The 25026-nt window shown below is 39.5% G+C and overlaps 1 protein-coding gene across 1 annotated transcript in view; it reads left to right on the forward strand.

Moving 5' to 3' along the window:
• Positions 1-463: 463 nt before the first annotated feature.
• The window catches only part of COG2 (component of oligomeric golgi complex 2), a 31962-nt gene continuing 7399 nt past the window's right edge, over positions 464-25026 (forward strand). Inside the window, exons 1-15 of the mRNA XM_063124395.1 lie at positions 464-625; positions 7597-7758; positions 9179-9244; positions 12377-12457; positions 13155-13258; positions 14516-14624; positions 14862-15041; positions 15481-15605; positions 18775-18901; positions 19737-19876; positions 21868-21929; positions 22437-22588; positions 22828-23028; positions 23846-23918; positions 24721-24863. Coding sequence (XP_062980465.1) covers positions 554-625; positions 7597-7758; positions 9179-9244; positions 12377-12457; positions 13155-13258; positions 14516-14624; positions 14862-15041; positions 15481-15605; positions 18775-18901; positions 19737-19876; positions 21868-21929; positions 22437-22588; positions 22828-23028; positions 23846-23918; positions 24721-24863 — 1797 coding nt within the window. The 5' untranslated portion in view covers positions 464-553. The remainder of the gene's footprint in view (positions 626-7596; positions 7759-9178; positions 9245-12376; positions 12458-13154; positions 13259-14515; positions 14625-14861; positions 15042-15480; positions 15606-18774; positions 18902-19736; positions 19877-21867; positions 21930-22436; positions 22589-22827; positions 23029-23845; positions 23919-24720; positions 24864-25026) is intronic.

Here is a 25026-nt window from a genome sequence, read left to right on the forward strand (position 1 = left end):
AGCAGCAGTAACCAAAACTCCAAGAAATCGCTTATATTAGACCTATGTACCAATCTAACACCAGAAAGGGGCTCCTCCATAAATTGACTGGACAGTGAGATGGGGAAAGCACTCTGCACGTGCTTTGCCTCCACCTTTCCAACCAACTTACTAGTAGGCTAAGTAGTTTTACAAGTTTCCCCTTCACATATCGAGCTCGGGCTTAGAAAACAGATTCCGGGGTTGAGCTCAGACCCGTGACCTGCCTTTCCTCCCTGCCCTGAGCCCTCAGGGCGAGCGGGGCAGAGCTTGAAATACACACATACACACACCCCGGTCCCCTAGGCTAGCCCAGATCCCCGGCTCGCCGGCTTTCCTTCCTCAAGGTCTGCAGCGAGGCTGGAGGCCGCTGGAGGCCGCACTCGAGCGCAGGAGGCGGCCGCTGCCGGGGCTCCTCGTCGCCGTGCTGGCGGAAGTGTGGCGCGCGTACATTTTGTGTCAGCCGAGGCGCCTAACCTGAGGGGGAGCCGGCGAAGACGTGGCCGACGGGGGTTGAGCTTGTCGCTCGCCCGTCATGGAGACGTGGAATATGAACCTGCCCCGGGGACCCGAAAACCTGTGCTTCGACAAGGACGAGTTTATGAAGGTGCGGAGGCCGCCTGACTGGGGGCATGAGCGGCGGGGGTCTGAGTGTCCGCGGGGGTCTGGGCCGATATTGCCCCTCAAGGGGGCTGCGGAGCAGCGGGGCTGCTCTGACGGGCAGGGAGCGACCACAATTATTTGGGGAGATGTCGGGGGGGGGGGTGTTCGTGTGTGAAGGAGACTGTCCGAGTTGGAGCGAATTACAGGCCTAACAGACCCCGATGGAAGCTTGCCAGGCTCTCGCTCTCATCCTTCCTGATCCTCCCTCCCTCCAAAGCAAAGTAGCAATAATTCCTGTTTGTCCTTGGTGGGGTTCAGGTTGTCAGGTGAACACTATGCATATCGTTGTTTCTGTTCAGCCTCGCCACCGCCTTCTAATAGTAAGGTGTACAAGTAGGTAAATACTTGCAGTCCTTGCTCCTGGCCCTGTCACACATTATAAAATTCCTACAAGGAAATCGCTTTGGTCTAGGACAGCCTTCCCGAAGTTGGTGCCCTCCTGCAACCCAACACACCTGGAGGGCACCAGGTTGGGGAAGGCTGATCTATGAAATCATGTTAATGTGTGTTGATCTTGTGTGTGTTTGCAAATCCTTGTAAATATGCAGCACACACATAAGTGTGTCATGATATAATCTAGCTGTCAGAATCAGGATATTTTCTATATGGATCTGATCAGGGTGGTGTTTTTGTTTTTGAATGGGTGGGGAAGGATGATAGGCAAAGCTTTTGGTAATACTTTATGGCTTACTTGTCATATTCCCCTTGCCATAGTGATGTCTGTCATATTTAGAAAGTGGATGTTACAATCATACTAATGTGCACTGCATTACATCCAGTGTTGCGCAGGGAGACTTCACTTACTCTCCTCCCCAGAGTTGCCCCAGTGCGCCTTCCATATCTGCTCCAGATGTGTCCCCCAAACTCTGGGGCAAATTGGTGGGCTTGGGCTGCAACGGGGGAGGGGGGGAATTGTTCTGCAAGCGGATTCTGTGAGATAGAAACATGAGATATCTGTAACTCTGGTTTTAAACTGGCAGAGGGTTTTTATCATTGGATTAGAGTTGACTGGTTCTAGGAAGATGAGCCTTCTCACACATATCAGTAATGCTTGCAACAACCTTAAAAGGTTGGTCAGTATTATTCTTTCCATACTTCAAATAGGAGATTGAGGCTAAAAGAAAGTGCAGAATCAACTGATATATGCAGGTGATGTGGTGTGCATGATACAGCATCCAAAAACAAATCACTAGTAGCGCATCCAGTTTTTACATTTTTATAGATTTAAATCTATAAAAAATTATAAACTGGATGCACTACTGGTGGTAATTTGTTTTGTTTTTATAAGGAAGAGGCTTGCCTCTAGTGAGTTTATGTCATAGAGAAGATGGTTCATTGCTCAGTAGTTTAGTCATTGTCCTAGCTCCAAAGAAGAGAAGGTGGAAGAAGCACCAAAAGTAAGGAAACATTTCATTTCTGAGTGAAGTAAGATCAGGAGTAGACTGCAGTTTTCTCTCGCTTCAGGGAGCAAAGAACAAATGAACCAGATAAATTCCCTGTTTATTTGAACATACATTCTACTTGATCCCACGAGGAAAAAATGGCTAGAAAGCAAAGTTCCTGTTATTTTTCTTCTACAAATATAAGACATTTAAAGAATTAGTAATTAATTTTTGAGGAAACCATTGCATGTTGTCATTGTGCTCAGACCAAGACCAAGAATAAACCTTGTATTCTAGTGCCATTCTCGTGTATGAATTGTTCTTGTTTCAATTGGACTCTAAAAGCATGGTTTATCATTGATGATGCATGTATGATTTCCCTCCATCTGTGGTTCTATAGCAGCACAGTGTGAATCATGTGACACACTTGAGTATTGGCATGATTGCAATACATCACAGTTGCTACAAAATGATTACCATATACTTTGCCTAATAGTCAATCCTTCTCTTTTCTTTGGATAGGATGATATTGGAATTGGGAAAAAGCTGTAGACTTAAGCAATTAGTATGAGTAGTTTTTGTACTTAATGGCATGTTTCAAAACAGTCTTCCTTTCATATAAAACATTGTATGATGAACACAGTTAATGTAGGGGTATATATTGGGTAGAGCTCATAGCTCAGTGATAGAACACCTCCTTTTTATGCAGAAAATTCCATCTGTTAAACTGTTGGGTAGCAGGCCTGACCACTACCAGTCAGAATAAACAGTACCAATGGTCTGACTCAGTATAAGGCAGCTTCATATATATAGTTCTTCTAGACAAGACTTTTATTGTGATATTGCCCTTCCTCATGCACAGAATTTTACAGGCGGCCCAAGCATCGTCATCTTCTACTCATAACTCTCCCATGTTTTCCCACCACTTCTTCCATCTTTTTTTATTGCAGAAAATATGTTAAAGGGGTAAAAAGATGGAATTGCTGCACAATGCCTTCTGACTGGTAATGCTAGGAGCTTTCTGTCTGGAAGCACCCAGGCATCAGCTGTTTTACACCCAGGAGCCATCTTTAATGCCAACTTGCGAAATGGAACCTATTTTTAATATTAATTAGACAGCATTTATTCATCTTTCTAATATTTTCTGTCTTGCTCTCTGTTTCCCCCCCTCTCCTCCCTTCTCTCTTTTTCTCCCTCCCTCTTTTTTTTTTAAGATAACAAAATGGTGTGGGTACTTGGTGTGACCATCCTAGACTAAGCCACAACCCAGTTTTGGTTGCAGCCGTAGCTGAAGACCAACCATATATAGTGGCACAATCCTATGCATGTTTAGACAGAAAAATTCTTACAACTCTCACTGGGGAATATCGGGAGTTGTAGGACTTTTTTCTATCTAAATATGCATAGGATTGTGCCCTAGGGAACTGAAAGTGTTTTGTCTAACTGCTACCTGAAGATGCTGCAGCAGCTGTCCTTCCTGTGTCCATCTGCCAGTTACCTAAAATTGTTATTTCCCCCCGGTATCAGTTTAATTTCTCATTGCTGCCAGATAAGCACAAATGCTCTTAGAAAAATGCCAACTTTTTATAGTATTGTATTTTGGTTTCCCCTCCATTTTCTCAGTTATAATAATTCAAGAGTTAGATTTAGTATTACAAGAAGAATATTGCCTGTTGACTCATATACTTAGCTTAAATTGCAAGGTGTCATCATTTTAAAATGATGATGATTAAAAATAATAATAATGTTAATATTGTGAACATGGCAAAATGCAGAAAAGCTGAAATGATTCTTCAGCAGTGGTGGGCAATTTCTGTACATTCATGAGCCATTCTGTTCTCCAGACAATGGTGTCAGGAGCAGGAGTGTGTTGTTCAAAGAAGCTGATTTCCTCCTGGATGGTGCAATCCAGCAGTAAAGACTTTCCAGCTAGGGAGTACATGCACTCAGCCATAGTTGGGAGATTACATGCAAAATTCAAAGAGCAGGAACAAAGCAATATTCCTGTAACTGCACTATTATGAAGAAGGAAAACAGACAGTCAAGCAAACCCTGAACCAGAATTGTATTGGTTCTATACTGAAAAGATTGAGAACATAAGAACCATGCTGGATCAAACAAAGCCATCACGACTAGTAGCCATTCATAGCCTTCTCCTCCATGAACTTGTCCAATCCCCTTTTAAAGCCAACCATATTGGTGGCCATCACTACCAGCCTTGCCCTGTAAAAAGAGTAAAAGTTTAAAAGCTAGTCATATCTACTTAGAAATAAGTCCCACTGAATTTAATGGAGCTTACTCCCACATAGGTGTGTATAGGATTGCAGCCTAGATAAAACATACTTGTACAGGTCTAGGAAGTGTCATCTAGAAAGAGGGAGTTTAGGACTCGATGGCCTTATAGGTCCCTTCCAACTCTACTATTCTATGATTCTATGAACACATGGTGGTATTGCAATTTGGTTAAGATCAATAATGTGTTGCAAGTAATTCTTGATTACAAAATCTGCTCTTACGCAAGAAAAGAACTTTATTTAAAGAACAAGGCAATAAAAGGGGCAATCGATTTGCTGCACAATTGCAACAGCTCCGCATATTGTACACTCAATTTTGTAAACAAACACATGCTCTAAGGGTGGGAAAGTAGTTAAACAAGCTGTGGGAAGCTGCTCTGATGTCAAAATGTACTCGTTATATAAGAGTAACGGGGCAGGGGGTGGGGAGGAATTCATACCACTAATGTATGAATTCAGCAAAGCTTTTGACAAAGTGCCCCATGATATTCTGATTAACAAACTAGCTAAAAGTGGGCTAGATGAAACAACTATTAGGTGGATTCACAGTTGGCTACAGAATCGGACTCAAAGAGTACTTATCAATGGAACCTTCTCAAACTGGGGAGAGGCAACGAGTGGGGTACTGCAGGGCTCAGTCCTGGGCCCAGTGCTCTTCAACATTTTTATTAATGATTTGGACGAGGAGGTGCAGGGAACACTTATCAAATTTGCAGATGACACCAAATTGGGTGGGATAGCTAATACCCTGGAAGACAGAAACAAACTTCAAAGTGATCTTGATAGGCTGGAGTGCTGGGCTGAAAACAACAGAATGAAATTTAATAGGGATAAATGCCAAGTTCTACATTTAGGAACTAGAAACCAAAGGCACAGTTACAAGATGGGGGATACTTGGCTCAGCAATACTACGAACGAGAAGGATCTTGGAATTGTTGTAGATCACAAGCTGAATATGAGCCAACAGTGTGATATGGCTGCAAGAAAGGCAAATGCTATTTTGGGCTGCATTAATAGAAGTATAGCTTCCAAATCACGTGAGGTACTGATTCCACTCTATTCAGCCCTGGTTAGGCCTCATCTAGAGTATTGCCTCCAGTTCTGGGCTCCACAATTCAAGAAGGACGCAGACAAGTTGGAGCGTGTTCAGAGGAGGGCAACCAGGATGATCAGGGGTCTGGAAACAAAGCCCTATGAAGAGAGACTGAAAGAACTGGGCATGTTTAGCCTGGAGAAGAGAAGATTGAGGGGAGACATGATAGCACTCTTCAAATACTTAAAAGGTTGTCCCACAGAGGAGGGCCAGGATCTCTTCTCGATCCTCCCAGAGTGCAGGACACAGAATAATGGGCTCAAATTAAAGGAAGCCAGATTCCAGCTGGACATCAGGAAAAACTTCCTGACTGTTAGAGTAGTACGACAATGGAATCTGTTACCTAGGGAGGTTGTGGGCTCTCCCACGCTAGAGGCCTTCAAGAGGCAGCTGGAGAACCATCTGTCAGGGATGCTTTAGGGTGGATTCCTGCATTGAGCAGGGGGTTGGACTCGATGGCCTTGTAGGCCCCTTCCAACGCTGCTAGTCTATGATTCTATGAATTATTCGTATCTCTTTTTGTATGTAATTTTAGTTCTAAATAGTAAAGAAAAAATTCAAGAAGAGATGTGGCACTAGACTGTAACATATTCCTATCTCTTTATAACTTGATTTGCCCCCCTTACAAATGGGTACAAACCTGTAACCACCCCCTGATACAGATTTGGTAAGGTCACCAGGGGATAGATGAAATTGATTCCGGGGTCTGGGCCACTAACTGGCACCCCTGTTCTAGTTCTGATGATTTTTACTAAAATATATTCTAAGAAATGTTATTTAGGTATTAAGAGATCTTTAGTGCGCATTATTTTTCTCTCTCTTTAAAGGTATTTTGAAGGTCTATAGAATTGTACATGAACATTAATTGTTAGAACTGTGATGGCTCATGACCCATAATTTGGTTCCCTCCTATTCCATGGTGGGTTTGACCAGTGATGATACTACTATTTTCTTTTTATTTATATTTGAGATAAGGAGAGTTTTTCCAAAGGCCATGTTAGTATTTTTTTAATAAGTAGAAACTGCTATGAATTGTGTCTGCTACTCTGTCACAAGGGTGCTGGTTATATTTAAAATAGATGAAAGTCGGGGGTGATAGAAGATTGCAATACCTATCCTGAACATATTGATGTGATAATGAAGCCCACTGATTTCAGTGGAATGTAACAGTATTGGGCAAAAGGTGGGATACAAATAAATATTATAATAATAATAACAACAACAGCAATAGAAATTAATGGGCTTTGGAGGGACAATTTGATATGTCAATTCTTTGAAAATTGTACTATTTACATTTTCAGCTATGAGAATCTGGATCACCCTAAAATTTCACATGTACTTATTTCTTATTCACATGGATGTATTTCTAGAGGTGCTGGCAGAACAGAATGTGGCTTAGAATATTTGTTTGCTATTTCAACAATGCCAATTGTTTACAGTACCAAATAAAATAACTTTAAATAATGAAATACTAAGAGTGCAATTCTGACTTCCTTGGATGGTTGTCCAAGAGGTGATGGTGGGTGGGGGTAGGATGGAGCATAAGTGCCCCCTCCATCAACAGGGAAGAGCTCTGCCGGCGGGTGGGTATGTCCACTGTAGAGGCCTCCAGTATGTCTGTGGAGAGCCCAGTGGGCATAAAGCTACCTCCAGCAGCGTTCCTGCCACCAGATCCATTCCCCCGTGAAGCCCTAGGTTCAGGCCCCTTGCTTATGCCAACCTCAGGCTGGCAGAGGTATTTTCTTTCTTCCTGCTAGAATGGGGGAAAACTTTTTTTAAAAAAATAGAAAGAGATAAAAAGGAAAAGAAAAGTTGCCCACACCAGCCACTGTGGCTGGTGCAAACTGACAAGACGTTGGAAGTGGCACGTGATCCACCATTTTCTTCTTCATCCAACCTCACTCAGGATTGGTTTGCCTGACTGTGTTTATAGGAAACGACTTCTTTTTTATGTAGTGTTTAGAACATGGGGTGCTCCTAATCCATGGACCCCGTTTTGTTTGTTGGTCATGTGCCAATCTTAATTCCTTCCTTTCAGGTACACTGGAAAATTATATAACCATATACCACTTTTAAAAGGAATTCAGGTTTCTGTGATGGACAGTTTCTTAAATCACGGTGTTTCTCTTACCTGTTTCTTATGCAGCCAGACTTTGATGTCGATCACTTTGTGTCTGAGTGCAGAAAACGTGTTCAGTTGGAAGAGCTTCGGGATGATCTTGAGCTCTACTACAAACTTCTTAAAACGGCCATGATAGAACTCATAAACAAGGATTATGCAGACTTCGTTAATCTTTCCACTAATCTGGTAAGTTTTCAAATTGGATGGTTTATGTGGGCTTAATGTAATATTTAATTATAATATTAATATATACTCCCAAGATCCTAATATTAACCATACTACCAGAAGGGAGGCACTAGACACTTTAAGGAGGTGCTGGAAGTTTCTAGACCAGGACTTGATGGTGGGCTGGCTGGTTAAGGTAGCCAGGCACCCTGCATTGTGCTACAGTGTAGAAGGGACCACCATACACTCCTTTGGTATATAGGAGGGAGAGACTGGCAAAACAAAGCTTGGATTGAAATTTCCCAGCTATAAATATGAAGAAAAAAACCTTCTGTTATTACTGCCAATAGATAGGTGCTTGAAAGGAAGATTAAATTGGCCTAGGGTCATAAAACACTTTAGTGTTTTATTTATTATATCACATTTGCACCCCACTCTTTTTTCAAGCAGTGGAGGGCTGCACACAGATATGTAATCTTAAAATAATCCTGGGGCCTGGATAAATTGAGAAGTGAATTTTCAAGCTGAGTGGAGATTTGAAATGGATCTTGGTCCAGCTCCATCACTGTCCATTTAGATGGTCGTAGGAGCAGATAGCAGTCCTGATCCAAAGAAAGTTAATTATGCTTAAGTCCCATTGAAATCAACAGTATTTAAGTTAGACTTGTGTCTGACTGTCCCATTGGTTTCAGTGAGACTTTGCTGGCTCCAATCCACAGAAGGTTCAGCAGGCTGCCTGCAACTTGATAATGTGCTGTTCTGAAAAGAATTCATCCTGTGTGCAACAGAGTTAGCGTACACAGTAAAATGCAGCCCCTACAAACTTGCTCATGGCTTGAGACAAGCTATGTTTGCAACCAAGCCTGCTACTTGTCTGTGGGGAAACATTTCACCTCTGAAGCAGACATTGAAAGAATTGCATTGTAGAATAGTTGTGATTGGACAGTAAGTTAGAAAGCAACAATTTTGACTCCGAATAGATTTTTTGCTTTATCAAAAGAACTTGATCTGCAGCTAGTAAAACCAAAACTTTCCAAAGCACTAAAAATAGGAGCCTTGTTTAAAAGTCTAGAAATATATTTGAATAATAATGTAGTAACACAGTCATCAGTTATTTCAGCTATTTTAATCACACGTAACTTTGGGCAGAATTGTAAACTACTCTTTAAAGGTTACAAGCTAGAAACTTAAGTGTGCCATTTCTTGGGCTGCAGCAATGGTAGCCAGCCCATAGGAAAATATGTTTAAAAATGCTAGCAAGAGAGCTTATCTAGCAAGGATATGCTCTTCAGTGCTGATTGTAAATAAAGAACAAAAACAAATTGTTTTCAATAGATATAGAATTTCTTACAAAATAACTTTTATATACACAGCTGCATTAGCTTCTATATGTTTTGTTTCAACTTTTATTAACAGTAATATATTTTGGCAATTTCTTTAGGTTGGCATGGACAAAGCCCTTAACCAGCTTTCAGTGCCCTTGGGACAGCTACGAGAGGAAGTTATGGTATGTTCTGAAATAACCTCTCTTGTCAAGGCCCTATGAAATAGCTGCTATTTGCCTATGGGGTTTTGCAGGGATGTTTCTCTGATTTTTGAAAAGGAAACCAAGCTGTAGGCACAGATTCTGTATGGTGCTGAAATCTGGGATTCTATGTTGAAACAAAATGCATTTCTTTAAATACTATTCTGTATGGTAAAAAATAAACAAGAATATCACCAGTAGAAATGAGAGGTTACTGGCTATTACTCAACCATTGGCTTAATTTATGTCAAATGGCCTTTCAAGCTTATCTGTAGACAAATGATTTCATTTTTTTTCTATCAAACTAAATATCTGGTTATTAAAATATGTCATTTGATCAGTCTGCAATCCTAAACTTACCTGGAAGTAAGTCTCATTGACCTCAGTGGTGCTTTCTTTGAGTACATGGGCATAGTACTGCACTTAAGTCACATGGTTTCTCTAAAACCTTTTTTTGGTAAAAAGCAGCCTATGGCCCCATTCAGACAACACGCTAAACCATGCTGCTAAGCAGCATGGTTTAGCTTGTTGTCTGAACGGGGCCTGTGCTGCTAAACTGAACTTTAAATATTACTTTGGGACAATTTTGCCCAAATAAGTTTATCAGGTAGAAATTTTCTAGCCTCAAGTTTTCCCTAGTGAGAATTTAGTTTTACTGAGGTTTCAAAAAATATGCTCTGCAATTTGGGGTCTTACGGTATGTCTTTTTGATTGACTGATTTTTATCTGAAGGCTCTCCAGTAATAATCTTGTTTAGAATTCTTTTCCTATGGCTAAGGAAATGGCTGAAAACTTAAAAGGAAAAAAAAGCCCTAAGAAAATATAAAGAGTGCCTGGAGAAGAGTAAATATCACTTGGAGCGCATGTACAGTAGCTTATAGAGACTATATCCAGTGGCCTTTTTGTATCTTCTAGATCATTTAATAGGAAATCCATATTCAATCTTGCACTAGAGTAGACTTGACTCCATGAAGAGAACCAGTGTGGCTAAGCGTGCTTCTATGCAAGGTTGTGTTACTGATTTTTGTCATAATTTTATCATAAATAGAGGCCAGGGTTTTATAAAGAGAAATCTTCAAGTCTTTGCTTTCTATTATTTTATTCTCAGATGTGCAAGCTTTTGTGTTTGAGAATGTAATAATGCAGAGGAGTCAATTAAAAATAAGCCTAAATTTATTATGTGTTGGCAAGGAAAGTAGGACTATGTTGATTAAATATGCAGATGATACTAAAAATAGGATGTATTATTAAGAACCAGCAAGGCATGCAAGATTAGTTGGGTGACCTCATGAACAGAAGTCAAAGAAATGGAATGAAATTGATGGAATGTCTATGAATCACCAGTGTGCAAAGATAACTAAAGTAATTTTTAGCTATTAGGATTTTTTTTTATTCTACAGGGCCCTGATGAAATTATTTTTTAAAAAACACCCTACTTAAAAGACTCTGTCTTGCTCATCTTTTGGCTGAACTTCATCACATTTAATTTTCCTGAGTTGTTTTGAAACCACCTCCCCTCACCTGTTGGTCCTTCTTAGCAACTTCATTACTAATCTGCTCAGTGTTCCAGAAGCTGCCTCCATTTCATTTGTTACTCATTGTTTGGAAATTCAGAATTTACTGGTCCTGGTGAAACTTAATAGGAATGGAAAAACAGAATTTGTAAAAGGTGATTTTTTTCATAAATCACACGTGCAAGCAAAAAGCCAGGGCAGACTTACCATCCAAAACATCCACGGGTCCCTTCCCATATTACTATAGTAGTGGGGAATCCACTGCAAGATGAATCACTCCAGTATGGATGAAAGCACCAGGTCACATGGGAGAGTTCCACAATGTGGCTGCATCCCACATCACTGCTGATCAATTTCCCAGGAACAGTGATGCTCCGTTGCCTGCTCTTCTCATGGTTTCAGACATTTATGACTTCAAGGTGTATCTTTCAGTGTGTCACTGGAAGGATACACCTTGCAGTAGTTCCCAAGCTACTAAGATAAAATTGGAAAGAGCCCTTAGGAACTCTCACAAACAAATGCAACAGAGGGGTATTGCCAGTTGTTCAGAGCCTGCCCCTCTCCCTCACCATGCCCATTTGGAAACTACTTACCACCATCTAGCACCGTTGCCTATTCTGTGATACCAAATATGTTCACCTTTCTTTTCAAGTGTAGCCCAACTTTGGTAAGCCTTGCTACAAAAGGTAGCAATATAGCAAATCCTGGAGTTAAGGATCTCCCTGGGATCCACGTTTGGGCAAGGGAAGGAGTCCAGCTGAGCACATATAAGCCTCGGTTCAGACAACACATTAGTCAATGGTGGTTTAAAACTCCACAGTGGAGTTGTTACACCACCGTTAAGAAAAGTGTTGTTTGGCGGGAAAACTCCATGCAACAGTGGAGTTTTTTTGGGAAAACACTCCATGAAGAATATCCGCGCTGTGCAGAGGAGAGTTCCTGCACAAACGTTGTGTTGCATGTTGTGTGGTCGGCTCAATGGAGTTCTCAGTTGAGTTGACTTTTCACACTGGGTACAAAGTTCCCTGGCAAGAGCTGCGAAAGGACAGAGTGCCACTCTATGAGAGCCACCAGGATTGGTGTTTTTTTGCAGCAGTGGCTGATGGGATACTATTGGGAGGACCAGGGAAGGAGAGAGGGCCGAGGAACTGTCAATCAAACATCACAATGGATTTTACTCAACTCCAAGGTAGCCCACAGTCACACAACGGTGGAGTTAGAACATGTTGTGTGGGAAGTACCCCCTAAAAACTCAACCGTTGAGTGGAGTTTTCACACTGCATTGACTAACGTGCTGTCTGAACTGAGCCATAGAAAGTGTCTGAGATTTGGCTTTGGATATATTTCTGAGGACTTAAATGTTCTTGTTCATAACTTGACAATGCTTTTTAAAATGGTGCTAAAGAGATGTGATTAATTGTGGGAGAATATTAACTCATACATTCGTAGAATTGTTTAGTTTATTTGAAAGGAAAGGTAATGTGAAATGAGTTTTTTTCAGTTGCTATCGTTTGGGAAAACTATCATTTTAAATAGTTGCATTTTTCCTGTTTTTTTTGAAGCAGAATGTTCAAAAGTTTACCTTTTTTATTTTTTCCAGAGTCTTAAGTCATGGGTCAGTGAAGGAATTCGAGCAATTGATGAACGTCTAGCTAAACAAGAAGATATCAGAAGAAAAAAGGTATTGCAACCAAGTTTAATTGTTTGCATTTTTTCCGCCAAAATGGATAAATAAAAGCAAATTGTTTTTACCATGTTAAACCCTAATCATTAATTTTTGGGGGACACTTCATGTTGTCTTCTAAACAGTGACACAAAAAGTCAGTTAATTATAATTCTTGATTTGCCTCATTAGAAAACCAGAGCATTCATATTTCTTATATGTTTTCTTACTCTTAAACTGTCTCGCACTTGCACTTACAATGTGCATTCAAATGTAAATTATAGTAAAGCCAGACAAAACTCAACATATTCTTAAAGTAAAGCATAGGAGTTTCAGTTCTCATTCTGTATTTGCTTTTTCTTATGCATTCTTTTGAATATGGTAACTAAGGCCACTGTTTTCAAAATCTGCTTCAGCTCTGACATAACTTATCCTCTCCTCCATGCTAGCAAACACCGGGTGTACTTGGGACTTAGGTACTATTACTAACCTCCTAGCCATTGCTATAGATCAGCTGGCATGGAGAAGTGATATTTAGTATGATAGTACTCTTCAGGGATTACATTGTAACATAGTACCTACACTTTTTAACTCCAATCTCTAGGAAAAAAAGAAATGAATTCCATTACTCACTGGGTCAAATGGTAAATTTATTAGGTAGAAAATAGCTCAGATTCAACATGAGAAGTTCTATTTGTCTTTTTTTAAAAAACAGATGTGCGTAATGAGACTTATTCAAGTTATTAAATCAGTTGAGAAAATTGAGAAAATTCTACACTCCCAAAACTCTAAAGAAACATCATCACTAGAAGTAAGCAGGTATGGCATTTGGGTTTGATTCTTTCATTCGGCAAGTTATTTTTGCTTAGTTATATATATTCTTTAAAATCTGTGTATCAATTTCTTAACTGCTCTTGTTGTAATATCACAATGACAAAATAGCAAATGTCATTTTAGAGTTAACAGATCCTTTTGTGGAGCAGATTTTCACAGGACTGCTTTGGAGTAAACTAGTTGAAGGTTGAGGCTATGGATTTCGTCAGTTGTTTTCATCTTGTGGCCATCAACAAAAGATTGCTGTAGTCACAATGTTTTCCCTACATAGGTATTGCTTCTGTGTATGGGAGACATATCTATGGCGGGCACACCATCCCATCTAACAAATACACATATATGTTTCATCTCCTGTATGGAAAGCGATTATTGGTCCAGTAGTCAGTGCCCCCCCCCCCCATTCAGACACACGCTAAACCATACTGCCTAACCTCAAAATGGTTAATGGAGTGCATTAACCTTAATGCATTCCATTAACCATTTTGTGGTTAAGCAGCATGATTTAGCGTGTTGTCTGAACAGGGCCAGTGAAACAGACATGTATGCCTTCTTGGTGTATAATGAGCCATATGCAATACATGCTTTCATATTGTGATACCGATATTAGAAAAATATAACATGTGCAAAAGGCATAAGACTAGAACATTTTCATAGCCTCTGAAATCTTCCTGGGCTGTGTAATAAGTCAATCCTTTAAAAATCAGAGTCTGGAAATGTTAATTTTCCACCATATCTTTTTGGTTTGTACCAGTTGTCCAAAAGTAGTTTGAATGCCTGTTACCAACCATAGACATGTTGAATAATCTAAATGGTCCCTGTTGCTGGAAAATTGGACCACCCATTGTTGGGGACCTTGAGCAAGTTTTCCCCTTTTTGCAACATTAAAATAAAGTGTTGCGCAAGAAAATGTTTGCCTTATATGAATGAGTAGCAGCCATTAATTTCATTTATACAGAAGAAAAGAAAGAATACTGTAATGTTGGGGTCTGAACTTGTTCTCTGTCCTGATGATTTCAGGCATTAAGATTCAAGGTTGTCCCCACCTAACTGCTTAACCCTATCATTGGACCTGCTTTTTGGCCATACATAACGTTCATGCCATTTTGTATTAAAAGTGTGAAGGGAATATTTGGAGTTGGGACAAAATGTTCAGAACAGGTTTTGAGTGTGTAAAGGGATTGGAATATCTACTGCCATTATGTATTAAGATTATGTCCTTACGTGTGCCTATTCCTTTGCAAGTCCACTTCTGACTGGACAGATTTTAGAGCGAATTGCTACAGAATTCAACCAGTTACAATTTCATGCAGTACAGAGTAAAGGAATGCCACTTTTAGACAAGCTGAAGCCAGTAAGTATGTTGCCTTGCTTTATCATACTCTCAAACACATCTCAGCAATATTGTGTCTATTTTGCTGTTTAGATCTTATAAATAACTTACTTAAAGAACTGAAAGGGGCCATCTATATGAATATTCATACTCTTATTTTGGAACATATTTGAGATGAATAGGCAGGGATCTTGCTGATAATTATTCCAATGCAGCTAATCACTCTCATTTTTTTTTTAAAAAAATATATAATCATAGCGTATAGTTGGAATAACAGCAATGTTGCAGCAATCTCTGGAAGGGCTGCTTTTAGAAGGTCTCCAGACTTCCAACATTGACATAATACGTCACTGCCTGCGGACCTATGCAACAATAGACAAAACACGGGATGCTGAAGCATTAGTTGGCGAAGTGCTTGTGAAACCATACATAGAAGAGGTAAGAGAAGCTGCAGGTAACTGATTTGGGAAAGTAAATTATGGTTTTGTATATGTGTCTAACTTTCCTGGGAATCTTTCTGGCCTATCAAAAATGACTAAATTATAGGAAATAAAAAACAGAATAGAAAGCAGGTCACTTGACATTTGCCACTAGATCTCAAAAACCTTTGAATGCTAAAAGCATATATATGTACTGGCAATGATGCATAACATTAGGAGGTCTGTGTATTGTGCACACATTTAAAATTGCACATGAAAATTGAAAGCTAATTTAACTGTTGTACATCTCCTATTTAAAGAAAATAGTGTTTTGAGTATTGCTGTGTGTACAGTAATTACTGTCTTTGGGCTATAGATGCAAGGTGTCTTATTCTTTTTTGCATTTGAACTCTTTTCTTGCATGGTGCTTGTATTTGATGCTAAATGCTCTTTGACAGGTGATTGTAGAACAATATGTTCAGTCTCATCCTAATGGCCTCCAGACCATGTACAATAAATTGTTGGAGTTTGTTCCTCTCCATTGCCGCCTCTTGCGTGAAGTAACAGGGGGAGGTATCTCAAGGTAACTCTTTTTTTTTTGTTAAATGTTTGAACCGTTGTTGTAGGGGTGTGTGTGTGTTTGTGTGTTTAATAACTAGATACTTAAAATGATGTGAACAGAATCTCTGATTCCCATGGTGAAATCTGCAATATCTTCCAGTAGGGAATAGATATTCTGTGACCTGCTGAAAATATTTGTATTGAAAATATAGCTATTTTTAACAAATAAGAAAAATAAATAGTGTAAATATTCTTTTCACATCCAGTATAGCATTTCAAATACCATATTCATGCCTGTGATGTCTCAAAAAAAAAAGCCTTAATAAATTAACCACATCTTGAAAGGGTTTGATTGCATTCTTGCTTCACTTAGTTTAAAGCACAATCCAATGGGATTGTGGTTTTTTTCATGTGACTTCATATATTGCTAACATTTCAATTCTCTTAATCCCTCAACAGGTTTAATCTTCTTTCATAAGAGAAATTTCTTAATATGTGTTGTGTGATAAACAAATAACATATGGGATTTAGTTTTTCTCACACTGCCCCCAGGTGACTTAATTAGCAAATACAAGATAAATTCTAATATTTCATTTGATGCTAAATATTTTTAGAAATTAGAAGTCTGGCAAGAAGAAAAGTTCCTTCTTTCTTCTTTCTCCCCAGGCTAAACTAGGTTTAATTGGAGCAGCCACGTTTTTGTTACTCTATGTCCCCCATTTATGTACTAAGTGGTGTGTATTTAATTTGAACATCAGAGGTGGCTAACACAGCAATGTCCTCCAGCACCTTGCTGCTTCCCTCTGCTCCTCAGCATTTGCCTAGTGATTGGATCAGCTTTGCTGCCTTGTCATGTGTATGTCCTGGCTTGGTTAAGGATTGAGTGTGGCATCGGTATCTATCAAGGAGGGAAACCCCACTCATGTGCTTGCCTTGTAGTGAGTTCCCACCATTAAATATGTCTTGCTGAAGTGTTCATGATTCTTGAGTACACAGTAAACCTTCCTGCATAACCAGTTCCGTGCTCAACTAAGCAGAGTTCCAAATGCAGTGTTTACTCTGGAATTGCCACTTCTTGTTTGATCACTTTTTAGGAGGCATCCACACAATGTTGTCATCAAATGATTGACTTGCCCTGATGCTTCCTTGTCTTTTTAGATCTCAGAAAATCCAACTTAAAAAAAAAAGCGTGGGCGCCTCAAACTCTACACATGCAGAGAGCCTTAGCACTAGTCTTCTGACTTTTCAAAGAGCTGTACTCTTATGTGTGTGTTGACATAGTGGATAGGAGAACCTATCACCACTTTGCATACTTTTTCCCCTGTCCTTTGCTCTAGTGCTTAGCACCACTTTGGTGCCTTTTGCACAAGAATTCATCTCCAATTTTTGCCTGCCCTCTTCCTACAAGATCCTACTTTGAGCGGACCCCTCACCCCCATTTGAAGAGCTATAGTGCTTTATAGTCACGAATTAAGTCTCTCCTCACAGTGGAGATATGTGGACTTCCACCTCCATTTTTGCTGCCTCTAGAATCCCCTTTGTGTCCTTCCCCACTGGCCGACCCACTTTCAGAAATTCTGGCTCCTGATGCAGCAGCTGCCCACATAAATGGTTTTGAAAGGGGACTAGAGAAATTGTTGAAAGAAAGGTTCTAGGAAACGATCTTTAAGTTTCTTTTTTAATTTCCTGTATTTGAGCAATTTTGATATTTGACGAGCGTTTTTTGTTTGTTTTTAAACAACAACAAGCTGTTTCTTAGTAACAGTTATAAGTTAGTACTTGTGTGGGGAGAAACACAAGCATTATTATCCCTTATGCTTGCTTTAAACTTGTGAATTATCTGTCTCTGTTACCTCCCCACTCTAGGGATTGGGGGAGGGAAGTAACAGCTGGGGTTTAAATCTATTCTTGTTTTGAGATTCTTACATAGAAAGCATCTTGAACTGAATCAGACCATTGGTCCATCTAGCTGAGTATTATCGACACTGACTGGCAGCTGCTCTCCAGGTTTTCAGGCAGGATTCTTCCCTAACCCTACCTAGAAATGCTGGGGATTGATCCTGGATCCCAAAGTAGGTGCTCTATCACTGTGTTGTGGCCCCTCCTGTTTTTACAGGCTCTTCCTCCCCTCTCCAGCCTCGTACACACCGCTCTGTTTTGGTGCTGCTTTTTAATCCCTGCTGGTACCAAAAGAAAAAAAAAGTTCTTCTACAGGGAGGAAAGGGAATTACTTCTTCCAAGCAGCAACCGCTGCCTTGGGCAATGCACATAGCTCAGCTGGGATTTCTGCCAGCACAAGGCTCTAACCAGCTGAGGGACAGGGCAGAGTGTAGTCTGGAGGCAGCAAAGACAGAAGCCTGAACAGGAAAAAAAGAGAGTAAATAAATGGTTGGTGTTCAGGTGACTTGTACCTCCCCCTCCATAGCTATGTAACATTCACTAAGGTGGACGGAATGCAAGTGGTTATTTTTTTACACAAAAAGCACAATACTTTTGGTAGTGTAAAAATTCAACTAAAGTGTAACACATGTCTTACATTTGAAGAACAATAAATAGATTAGGGTCTGGAACATTCTTAATTTTTGGTGACGATGTTCACTTTTTTAATGTAAGTTTCTGAGCATTATCGGCCCTATCCTATTTTTAAGACTGTTTGAGTTATTACTCAGTGAATTCCTCCCAATAAATAATTCTATATTTCCATTAAAACTGGTGGGAGGGGTAATACAGTCTAGCCATAAAATATCTACACATCTAGTTTGGCTCCAAATTTCACTCTGCCCCAAATGTTGAGCAGAAAGTGATTTTAGAATATATTTTCCAAGTAAAGTAAATCTCTGTAGTCCAATAAAAACAACATGCATGCTTTAAATGGTTTTGTGTTTTGTATTAGGAGATATTAATCGTTTCAATATGATGATACCAACAACATATCTAGCAAAATTGATACTAGCAAAAAAATTATGAACTGCCCAGAGAGCTTTGGCTCTTGGGCGGTATAGAAACGTAATAAATAAATAAATATATCACAAATGGAAAACATGGAAACACTCAACTTCTAGAAAGATTCTAGAGTTCAAATGCTATGAAACTTAGTGCTATATGGTACAAGATATTTTAGTAGAATTACTATTAATACTGATATTTTCATTAAAAGTATTTATAAATGAAATATCAATTTAATCTTGCAGTGAAAAGGGGAATACTGTTCCTGGATATGATTTTTTGGTTAATTCCGTGTGGCCAGAAATAGTTCGTGGTTTAGAAGTTAAATTGCCTTCGATGTTTAATCCTGGGAATCCAGACGCATTTCATGAGGTAACATTAAATATGTATATTAACTATCTCTTTTACATGATGAACCAAGCGGTGCATAGCTTCTAGATTAATAGATAAATTGGAAAAGGAAACTTTAATTCAAAATGTTCAACCTCAGCAACTAACAACCATGTCATAGCTTGCAATTTCTTTGCAGAGATTAATACTGATGTAAGGGAAAGTGTGTATTTGGTAACATGAAGTGATCCTGAGCAAACATTATTTCGTCTGCGTCAGTACCAGACTGTTTACCTAATCTGTTAACCAAAAAGCTCCACTATAACTACTAACATAATTCATCATCTAGCTCTTTAAAATATAACCTCAAAAAGGCGCACAAAAACAGAAAGATATGCTGAAGAAAAATGAGTTAAGATGGGCAGAGGGGGAAATGAAGACAAGCGTGTGTCTTTCAGACCCCGCTCAATTTGTCCTACAAGCCCCCATATTGATCTTCCTTGCTTCCATTTTTCCATTGAACTCAGTGGAACCTATTTTTGCATAAATATGAATGGGTTCAGATTGTTAGCATACTAGAAATAATTAACACTTGAAATTGTATTTTCCCTTTTTTATGGGGGAAAATGCTGAATCAGTTTTCCAATTCCATTGCTAATTACGCATGGATTTCAAAAGAGGATAAAGGAAATAATTAGGAGTATGTTAGCCTTCCCAGCCCGGTGCCCTCCAAATGCATTGGACTGCAATTCCCATGCTGGGTGGGATTTCTAGGAATCGTAGTCCAACGCATCTGGCGGGCACCAGGTTGGGGAAGGTTGTATCCATCTGTTAAAGAAGTATGGTATGCAGCTTAATGGATACTTTCCATTTTCAGAAATACACTATAAGCATGGATTTTGTAAGGAAGTTTGAACGGCAGTGTGGTTCCCAAGCCAGTGTGAAAAGACTAAGGTCGCATCCCTCCTACCAGAGCTTTAATGATAAGTGGAATTTGCCTGTTTATTTCCAAATAAGGTCAGTATATTGAATATTATTTTAGGGGGCATGAAGTGCATATTTTGACAATTGAAACCCTTTACCTCAGGTAAAAAGATTTGTCTTTGAAAGATGCACTTGCTCTCTGCCTGCCTGAAAACATAGCAAAGACCAAAATGGCATGACCAGAGAGTCAGAAAAGCAGACAAAAATACCCACATTTTAGGTGTTATGGACTTATACTTCACTATCTTGCGTATCTGGTTGCCCAGGACTTGTGTGGGTCTGTTTTCAAATCATATAAAACTTCACAATTGTCCTCTTTGTCAGCTTTTCTACTATGAGGGAGAATGTGAATTTTAACAGGAATAGTTTCTCCTATTTGGTAATTAACAATTTTATTGCGATGAGACAGCCCAGCATAAAAGAGAAATGAAGCAATACCTATGAAAGAATCCCTTTAAATAGTTAAATCTAAGCAAAAAGATGTAAGGTTAACCAAACCTCCTGGTTGAAGGAAGAGGTGTGAAACTCAGTATGGGCTTATTTGGGCCATTTGTAGTCTGTGGCCTTCCTCCAGAGATATTGGTAGCAATTACCACATGTTCTGTTAAACAGAAATAAGCTTATAAGGTGCTTATCTTGAAGAACTATATTTCTAAGAAACTTGGCTGGTTGTCAACCAATGGTGGTGGCAGTACCTTTGGAAGGTTATCTTCTTTCTTTTTTTAAATGTTCAAGGTATCAGTAGAACTATTGATTTTTATCCCCTAGAAATGTTTGCAGAACCTTGTGCCAGTGTCCATTAGCAAACATGTTGGAAACTTTTGGTACTAAGTCATAAAACTTAGCCATAGGGCAACTAAAGCAAATGTAAGGACTAAGGCACATGTCCAACTAGTAGGCCTCTAACATGAAGCTGTTTGGCCACTGTTTAAACAGAATGTAGGTCGAGATAGACCTTAGGACTAATTCAGCATGGCTCTTCTCATGTTCTTATATTCTTTGCTTCCCCTCCTCTCCTTCAGTGTAAAAATAAAAATCGTTTCTCAAGGAAAATAGGTTGTTATCTGCATCTTGAATAATTAGCACTTTTTTTCACTGTAGGATTCTTAACGGTACTAGATTTGCTTCTTACATAACGTTAAATTTGGTTGCAATTTGCAAAAATCTGAAGTTCTTGTTTTTGAAGTAGATAATGAAAGTTCTGATGAGGATTTTAAAGGCTAGGAAATCTGTGACCACCTCTGTTGGATTATCAACCTTTTCCAGAATCTTGGTGTGATTCCCATGGGGCCTCGAGAGGTCAGGCATCCCAGTCCCCTCTCTCCACCAACCCCATCCTGCTGACTGGGGCTAACATTTATTTCCTGGGTCTTGAAATCTACCAGCATTAATGTCTGTCCAAGCAGCATGAACTGACATTGGCAATGAGGGTGTGCAGCCAAGAGCTACATTGGGTAAATGCACACTGGCCTTTCAAATAGGCGGTGACGGTTCCAGGGTCTGTTTAGCAATTTGGGGTTGACCAAATGGAGAAGAGAAATCCCATCACAGGAGCCTCTTGTAGCATGGCTGTCATTTCTGTACTCTAAATCCCCATCCAAAGAGAGGTGAGGTTTGGTATGCCTCAAAAATGTTAGTGGAGGTATAGTGGAGTTTACTTACAATATACACATTTTTCAATTTATTTACAGTATTTATATGCTTCCCAATAAAATAGATACAACAGAACTAAAGGCACTAAAAGCTCTTAAGAAATGCCTGGGAAAATAAAAAGGTCTTCATCTGGCACTAAAAGGACTACCATGTGGGTGCCAGGCGAGCCTCTCTGGGGAGAGCATTCTGCAACCAGGGCACTATCACTAAAAAGGTCCTTTTTAGTTTTATAGAGACTCCCGTGGTATTTGCATTTGAGATGTGTTTTGTGGAATTTTATCTACAGTTTGCAGCACTAAGCTGCAAAACATAAATTTAAAGTAATATTTTTACTGGAGTGTTACAGAGAATACCATTTTATTTTATTTTAGGTTTAGAGAAATAGCAGGGGCCGTAGAAGCAGTCCTATCTGATGGCTTAGAAGAGGCTCCAGGTAAAATTCTTCACTGTAATTAGCATACATAGCTAATGCATTTAAGTTTTGCTAATGAAGACAAATATTCATTTTCTGTTACCATAACATTATAGGTCTTCACAATTATGTCATATTGTAGTAATGGGATTTTGGTTACTTCAGTTATGCTACATGAATAGTGCAGTGCCTCTGCTCATTCAGTCTCTAAGGAGGAACAGAAGGGAATAATTATTTCTCCTCCTCCATAATGTTTTCTGCTTTTAGTCAGTGATATCAACTGTAGGAGAAATCTTGCCTACTGCAGTAGAGCAAGGTTTCCCAACAAGAACAACACTACCTCCATGTCGATCCGGTGAAATAAGAGAAAATTTGCCCAATCGGCAGCTTAGTGTTACCTTATCTATGGCTGGGTTCAGACAACATGATAACCCACACTCAAGGGGTCGGATCCAATAGAAATGTGCATTTAAAGTATAATCTTGGATCATGACTACTAGTTTAACTAATGCTGTTCCTTCTTTTCAGCTGGAAGTTCATATTGTCTCTTGGTTACACATGTGGCATGGACAAGTGTGCAGAAGTGTTGGTCAGCTCAGATATTCCTACCATTACTAGCACATCGCCTGTGGAAGCTTTCACTGCAGATTGTAGCACGCTACTCAGTTTTTATAAACGAGGTGAGGAAACTACAGCCTCCTTTCACCGTTCTGTAGCTCTGCATCTCTCGGACCTTATATTTGGATTTAAAGAACTTTCCTAAACCTAATAATGTATAACTTTCCCCAGCCTAATAATGTTGAACTGTAACTTTATCAAATGAGATCATTGTCTTCACGGATTGAGACCCATCATGGTTTCTGTGTCTTGTTATACAACTCTTACTCACTGCTGTGTGTGTGCATTTTTTATGGAACAGCTTTTACTCCGGCCCATCTGTAACGAAAGTACAAAGGACCATAAAAAAACGTTAACAGGTAGTAGCAAGGAATCCCCACTGAACCCAAGCTCTGTTGAGGAACAAGGGAATGACTCTAGTCCAGATGCTCAGCCTTTGCCTTCTATATCCACCACTCAGCTCGTGCTTGTTGCTACAGACCTGGATCAACTTCAGGATCAGGTAACATTTCAAGTGCCCAAGGATTAGCATAGATGCTCTGGGTATTCCACATATAGGGTGTTGATACCAACTCTATGAATGCTGCATAAATATTCGTTGCAAATGCAGAAAATATCATAATTTTTGTGGCTTTGGTATTAGTGAGAAACCAGATTAGTGGAGGTGCCTTTTGCTGACGTTAAAGCATGATTAGCTACTGGGGAAACCCACAGACCAATTGAGTTATTGTTGTGTGTCATGAAGGTGATTCTTTTCAGCCCTTTACCAGCCCTTGGTTCTTAATGCTCACGGCTCCTGCTTCAGTTTTTCTCAGCTTCTTATAGAAAGCTGGTCTTTGTTTTGTGCGACTTTGGGCTGGGGATGTCGAAGCTACGTGTTCAACTGGCAGTGTAAATTTTTACTGCTGAGCCTTTTTAGCCTCAGCAAGATGATAAAGTTCTACTTTAAAACACAAACCTCATAGCTTGTCGATATGCCATACTGTCTGTTTTGAGTGTGATTTTACTTTTTAATCTGCTCTTTCTATTGACGGTTAATTAAATGCTTCAAGGAGCAAGTATGCTATTTTGAATAAAACTACTTTATTAATTCTAGATGTTTTGCCTGGAGGACTAGAGTGGTGTGGGGCATTGAATGCAAAATCCTTTACTCACATGTGCGCCTTGTTGATTCCCTGGGTGGTTTTGTGTGGAGTAGAGGGTGGCAGTAAAATTATGTATTTGTTGCACACAAGAAACTTGTCTCCCATGCACTAAAGAGTTTGAGAAAATGTGTTCAAATATACACAAAATGGTTTGCGTGTTGTTTTTCCATTCAGCTTCCTGAACTACTGGAAATTGTCAAACCAAAACTAGAAACAATCAGCTTCAAGAACATAGACTGCATCTCGGGTAAAAATGAATTAAATTATTTGCATATGTTCTTGTCACATATTTAGAATGTGTTCACCTTCCAGTGAACATATTCTACTGGGCACTGCCCCCGCGAAGAATGAACTGTTAAGTAAAGAGAGAGAGTTGGATACAGGAAAATTCGCCAAAATGTGACGGAGTGGATTTGTGGTCTCTCCCATCCTTTCCAACTGAATTTCATACATGTGATTCCCTAACTTTTCGTTTTAGCACACTATGCTTAGGATATGAGCGGACTTGCTTGCTCTTCTCTCTCCCACCTCCACTCTTGTGGAGGAATTCTGCCCCCTTCTTTTTTGAGCAAGCTTTGATGTGGCATTACACCTGCACAAGTATTTTTTTTTTTTTTTTGCAGTTTTCAAATCTACTTCTGACCATGGTTGAATACTGTCGTTTAGAGTTACTGTCATTTAGATAGCAAAAATGCCAGTGCAAGCATAATATCATGCTTACCTGTAAAATGAAAATGAGGGTTGAGTTCACATGTGAGAGAAAAGGGTAGAAGAGTTGTGAGCCCATTGGACACGTCAGGCAGAATTTTAAAACCTACACCAAGTTTTTATGGGAGTATGAAATGTAATATTGTACCACAAATGCATCCTAAGTTATAAATTTATTTATTCATTTATTTTATTTACAATGTGTAGCATAGCACAATAAATAATCTTTTTTGTTTGCTTTTCATTACATTTTGTGGAAGAAATGAGGGAGTTGAGAGATACATGTACATTTGGGATTGAATTATGAGCTCAGATTTCACTACACATTTTTTCCTTAATAGGAGCACTGGAAGACTCAAAGGATTCTTTACTGGGTTGCTGGCCAACCCTAAACAATAAGATCATTCAGGATTTAAGTGACTCCTGCTTCAGTTGCTTGAAAAGTGCTCTAGAAATCCCAAGGCTATATAGAAGAACCAATAAGGTAGTGTGTTTCACATTTTTTAATAAATACTTACATGGGTGGTGTAGGCTGTATTGCTCACCATCTGGCAGCTGGTGCCCCCAGTCTGAGGGAGCACAATAGCTTCGTCTGTATCAGTTCTCTCATCACCTTTCTATAGGACAGAAAAAGTCCCCTACATCTC

Source organism: Elgaria multicarinata, chromosome 4, assembly GCF_023053635.1.
Source record: "Elgaria multicarinata webbii isolate HBS135686 ecotype San Diego chromosome 4, rElgMul1.1.pri, whole genome shotgun sequence".
Taxonomy (NCBI): Eukaryota; Metazoa; Chordata; class Lepidosauria; order Squamata; family Anguidae; genus Elgaria; species Elgaria multicarinata.